The following is a 6,192-nucleotide window of genomic DNA, read 5'->3' on the forward strand; positions in this document are numbered from 1 at the left end:
CTATCTCTGTTTATAAGTATAAATGCTCAATAAATGTGACTTTGAAGCATGGCACTACTCTTAAGCATTTGGACAGAGCTAAGTGAAAGTGTTTGTTCCTCCTAGCCCACAGTGAGTGCTCAGTGAATTCTTTGCTCGTCATTTGTTCATTCCCATCAGGATCTGGACATGGAATGTAAGAGGATGATATCCTTACCTTAGCCTCTGTTTGGTTACAACCTGGCTGCCAGGAACTAATAAGATGCATTTTTTTTTTTTTTTTTTGGTCAGGCATAAGCCGGTGGATATACTAATGCATCTGTACTTCTATAAAACTCATCCAAATGGTCATCTAAAGGGCTAATGTGAAAATGAATAGAAATAGAAGTTATATTTTCTTCCTTCGCCCCAATGGATTGTCTCATAACTAGCACACTGGCCGAAGGACTCACCACTTGCTCTGGAAGGCTTGGTGGGAACAAGATTCTCCAGTGTCGGGTCACTGAGTATGTAGGGGCCCACACTGGCTCCCTCCCTCCCATTAATCCTATTAAAAGTAACTTGCTTATAAAAAGAAACGAAATTGAGTTATTTGTAATGAGGTGGATAGACCTAGAGTCTGTCATACAGAGTGAAGTAAGTCAGAAAGAGAAAGACAAATACCGTATGCTAACACATATATATGGAATTTAAGAAAAAAAAATGTCATGAAGAACCTAAGGGTAAGACAGGAATAAAGACACAGACCTACTAGAGCATGGACTTGAGGATATGGGGAGGGGGAAGGGTAAGCTGTGACAAAGTGAGAGAGTGGCATGGACATATATACACCACCAAACGTAAAATAGATAGCTAGTGGGAAGAAGCCACATAGCACAGGGAGGTCAGCTCGGTGGTTTGTGACCACCTAGAGGGGTGGGATATGGAGGGTGGGAGGGAGGGAGACGCAAGAGGGAAGAGATATGGGAACATATGTATATGTATAACTGATTCACTTTGTTATATAGCAGAAACTAACACACCATTGTAAAGCAATTATACTCCAATAAAGATGTAAAAAAAAAAAAAGTAACTGGCTTGAAACTTTTCAGAAAAAATTAGAATTCAGTGGTAGAATGATGATTTAAAAGACTTTATTTCTAGCGGAACCAGCTTTTTATGGTCATGCTAAATGCTGTATTTCATTCCAAATGAAAAGAACAAGACTGCCGATTATACTGTAGGATAAAGAGAAAGGCAATAAAGCTGCAGTATATTCTTAAAGCGTGTAAAACATGGTACGGTCAGGAAAAGGAGGGTTTTATCTTGCAAAGTCATAAACACTGAACAAATTAATGTTCCACTCCAGGAAATCAGCAGTCATCAACACGGCCCTTTGCAAACTCTTTAAGATTTGTGATAATAACAAGTACTGCAGTGGCACTCAGTGTGATTCTCCACTCTGGCATTTCCCATCACTGTAGCCTAAGGAGGAAGGGGAAAAGATGACAGATATAGATAGATAGATAGGTGGGCAAAACTGAAAACTGTTAAATAAAATGGACTCTAGCCAGCTGAATTAAATAGATGCTTGCTATATTTGCATCTTCTCCTTTTCAGCTGATATTTTCACTCTGAAAGCTTAGGTTTGCACTAAGTATTCTATACTCTCTCCCAACCTGCCCCTCATCACCTCTACCCCTACTCTCTTCATTCAGAATAAATCCAGCCTGTGCCCACAAGGTTGCTGACTCTTTTGATTAAAGGGGACAAATGCAGCCCTTCACTCTACAAATAAAGCATGGGTCATCAGATACCTCTGGCATTAAACCCCATGGATGTGCTCTGAGGACATTTCTCTGGTTGAACTGTTAGAAAGTTTCTGGGGCCCTTTCAGTTCTCACCTTGGTAAATGCTTTGGCCACACAGCATGTGGCTTCTGAGGTGATGTTCTTTGGGACCAACATTGTCTTCTTGGACCTCGCTGGAGTGGGGTATGCTCTGGAGAAGCAGCAGCCCATGCATTGATAGATTGGGGCACCCAACTTGGAGAAGTATTTGTTTTCCTTTAGCTTGCATTCTGGGCAGCCTATCACCAGAAAAAAAGAAAGAAAAAAAAAAGGCAAAGAGTAAAATAATCCAAAAATAATTTTAAAAGAAACTATACATTTTTCCTTATTATGGGACAGCAAATATTCTTTTTATCTATTGGAAATCAAAAGAAATTAAATAAATAAATAAATATTGGGTTGACCCAAAAGTTCATCGGGTTCTTCTGTAACATGGAAAACCCGGACAAACTTTTCGGCCAACCCAATACTTTTGGGCTGTATGTTCATCTTCAGACACGATATCTATTTGTACCGACTACAGTTATTTTCATGGGAAAACGATTTTTACAGATATGCATGGGAAATCTCAGTAGCAGTAGTTTCTTTAAGTATGACTTCTCAATTCCAGTGCTGATAGTATGTCTATAGGGAATGCAAAACTTGACAGATGAAAACACCATGTCATCCAAAAGAAGGATTTTGCCCAGAGGCAAAATATTTTCCCATTTAGAATCTGCTATTGTTTTTGCCCCATAGCAACTCCAAATACTGACAAAGAAAAGCATGTGTCAGAATTAAGAAAGCATGGTGAGTGGCACAGCCTGATATGAGATCAGGCATCTGCACTTGGGAACAGGGGTTAAAATATGATCACTTGTCTAGAGAAAAACCATCACCAATAGTAGCTCACAATTTCATAGCAGATGGAATTATATCAGCTACTATATGAGATTTTTCAGAAAGTACAGCAAAACAAATTTACTGCATAAAATGGTTTTGTTTTCTCACTTGTTAACTGATTTGAAAATTCATCTACAAAGGCAATGTTAAAATCCTCCCAAATCTTCTGGGAGACATGTAAAAAACAGAAAAAAAGTCAACTAGCTAGACTGAATAAGGAGCACTTTCTGCTTGTAAAACTCGGATAAAGAATAACCAGGAATCTATTTCAGATGGAAATGTACAGGCTGCTATTTAAATGGACATGTAAGATATCATTTTCACTGTACATTTTTGGAACCTAGTTTAATTTTATGTTCACAGTCTAAAAGTGCCTAGATAGATATCCAACAGCAAAGATTTATCACATTTGAAAAGGAGGTAGAAATGTAATTAATGGAGTTATTGATGTACATCTAGAAATGTGCGCTTTCTTGTTACTGCAAACCCAAGTTTGGTCACACACCCTGCATTGTAAACTCTCCATCAGGAAAGGAATAGAGAATTTGCAGAAACACAGACAATGTGGCCAGAATGACAGCTGCATATTTTCTGTAGTAATCCATGGCTCTTCTGCAAAACAGACATGGGAAAAAAGTTACTATAAAATTGGCTTAACAGGCATAACAACAACCAGTAATTTTAATATTAATAGTAATAGTCATCAGTGTCTTGACCCCTCTGCTTACAGCTCCCAATACACTCTAAAGCCATGTATAAAAAAAGCAATTTCTCTTTTGGAAAGAGGTAGAGAATTGACTCTTCCTACTTCTCACATCAACCAGTAGAATCAGGTATAATGATAACAACAAGAAGTTCTCTTTTTAAAATCTTAACATCCTGTTAAGAAGCTTTGATGTCCTTATTTATGAAACATGAAATTTCAACTAGATAATATCTAAGGATATCTATATGAGTGGGTGGATGGATGGATACATAGACAGATAGATAGATAAGCTTATATATGATATATAAAATATACAAGCATTTGAGCCCATCCTTCCCATCTCTACATTCCCAGGTGGGAAAACAGAAAGAAAGGATAATATCTCTCCTGCTTTTTATTCACTGTCGGTAGCTGGGCTGTAAGGCTAGTTATCAGTGTGCAAAGTAAATGCTACCCCAGCAATGTGGCAAGAGTAGACAGCAGGTAGTATCAATCAAAGTTCTCCTAAATCCACTTCCTGACTTATTTATACCTGTAGATACAGCTTTACCTAAGCATTCTGAGTACATGAGATCAGGTTATGCAAGGTCAGCTGAGTGATTGACCATTTATCCAGGCATTGACCTCACCGCATTTAAGAACTGGGTTTTATCCCTACATGTTCTAGAAAAATCTCATGTAAGATAAAAGGGACAAAAAATTTTTAATAGATCTTTATTGGAGTATAATTGCTTCACAATACTGTGTTAGTTTCTGTTGTACACCAAAGTGAATCAGCCATATGCATACATATGTCCCCATATCCCCTCCCTCTTGAGCCTCCCTCCCACCTTCCCTATCCCACCCCTCTAGGTCATCGCAAAGGACCGAGCTGATCTCCCTGTGCTATGCTGCTGCTTCCCACTAGCTATCTATTTTACATTCAGTAGTGTATACATGTCAATGCTACTCTCACTTTGCCCCAGCTTCCCCCTCCCACCCCGTGTCCTCAAGTCCATTCTCTATGTCTACATCTTTATTCCTGCCCTGCAACTAGGTTCATCAGTACCATTTGTTTTTTTTTAGATTCCATATATATGCATTAACATACGTTATTTGTTTTTCTCTTTCTGACTTCACTCTGTATGACAGACTCTAGGTCCATCCACCTCACTACAAATAACTCAATTTCATTTCTTTTTATGGCTGAGTAATATTCCATTGTATATATGTGAAAGGGACAGATTTTTATCCCTATTTTTAAACTGCTTATGTTCAAACCATGAAAGATAACAGAGACAGAGAATTAATTACCAATGAGAAGACAATTCAGAACATTTAAAGAATTAACACCAATTTTACAGAGTCACTTTCATAAAATAGAAGAGAAGGGAACAGTTCCCAACTCAGTTTATGAGGCCAGGATTACCCTGACACCAAAACCAGACAAATACGGAACAAAAAAAAGAAAACAAGAGACTGGTATATCTCATGAAATTAGATGCAAAAATCCAAAACAAAATAATAGCAAATTGAACCCCGTAATGTATAAGAAGAGTTATTTAACACAACCAACTGAAAATAATTCGCAGTATTCAATATTTGAAAATCACTTAATTGTAATCCACTATATCAAAAGAATAAAGAAAAATCATATTATTATATCAATCAACACAGGAAAGCATTTGAAAGCATCCAGTACTCTTTCATGATAAAAACTCTCATCAAACAAGAACCAAAAGGGTTTTCTCCACTTGATAAAGAGCATTTACAAAAACCTACAGATAACATCACACTTAATGGTGAAAAACCAAGTGCTTTCCCCTTCAGATCAGGAACATGGCAAGGATGTCCACTCTCACACTCTTATTCAATATAGTGCTGGACATTCTGGCCAGCACAATATGGCAAGAAAAAGAAATTAAGGCACACAAATTTAAAATGAAGAAGTAAAACTATCCCTATTTATAGATGATATGATCATCTACATTTAAAAAAAAAAAGCAAAACAGGGAACCTACAAAAAATGTTCTGGAACTAATTAGTGAGCCCAGCAAGATTGCATGACAAAAACAACACATAAAAATCAACTACATTTCTATATACTAAAAACAATAATGTGGAAACAAATTAAAAACGCAATACTATTTATAATCGCTCCAAAGAAAATAAAATACGTATAAATCTAACAAAATATGGACAGGACTTGTACACTGAAAATTACAAAATACTGATGAAGTAAATTAAAGACCTAAATAAACAGAGAGACATATCATGTGCATGGATTGGAAGACTCAACATGGTAAATACATCAATTCTCTCCAAATTGATTTCTATGTTTAATGAAATACCTATCAAAATCCTAGCACAGCTTTTGTAGACACAGAGAAGTTTATGACTAGGATCTAGAATAGCTAAAACAATTTTAGAAACAAAGTGGGAGGAACCAGTCTTCCCAGTGTTGTCTTATTCTATAACTACAGTAATAAAACAGCATGATATTAGCAGAGGGATACACAGACCAATGGAACAGAATAGAGAACCAAAAAATATGCCCAGCTGGCTTTTGACAAAGATGCCAAAGCAATTTAACAGAGGATTTCGACTTTTTCAATAATGGCTGCTATAACAGTTGGACATCCATAGGCAAAATAAATACAAAAACAGAACAAAACAAACATATAAACAAACACCTTAATGTAAATCTCATACCTTATATGAAAATTAATTCAAAATGGATCATCGACTTAACTGTAAAATGTGAAACTATAAAATTTTTAGGAAAAAATTGGGAAGGGTGGGCAGGGGCTAGGTGAA

The 6,192-nt window shown here is 36.7% G+C and overlaps 1 protein-coding gene across 1 annotated transcript; it reads right to left on the reverse strand.

Annotated features, from left to right (window-relative positions):
- Nucleotides 1-924: 924 nt before the first annotated feature.
- Nucleotides 925-3,481, reverse strand: CGA (glycoprotein hormones, alpha polypeptide). The gene is made up of 3 exons (XM_022562362.2): nt 3,196-3,481; nt 1,863-2,047; nt 925-1,443 (listed from the first exon to the last, which is right to left on the reverse strand). The coding sequence occupies exons 1-3, from the start codon at nt 3,293-3,295 to the stop codon at nt 1,366-1,368; spliced, it is 363 nt and encodes a 120-aa protein (XP_022418070.1). The 5' UTR covers nt 3,296-3,481; the 3' UTR covers nt 925-1,365.
- Nucleotides 3,482-6,192: the final 2,711 nt, after the last annotated feature.

Source organism: Delphinapterus leucas, chromosome 12 (assembly GCF_059928025.1).
Source record: "Delphinapterus leucas isolate spDelLeu-1000000601 "Yukka" chromosome 12, BTC_Dleu_Yukka2, whole genome shotgun sequence".
In the NCBI taxonomy this organism is placed as follows: domain Eukaryota; kingdom Metazoa; phylum Chordata; class Mammalia; order Artiodactyla; family Monodontidae; genus Delphinapterus; species Delphinapterus leucas.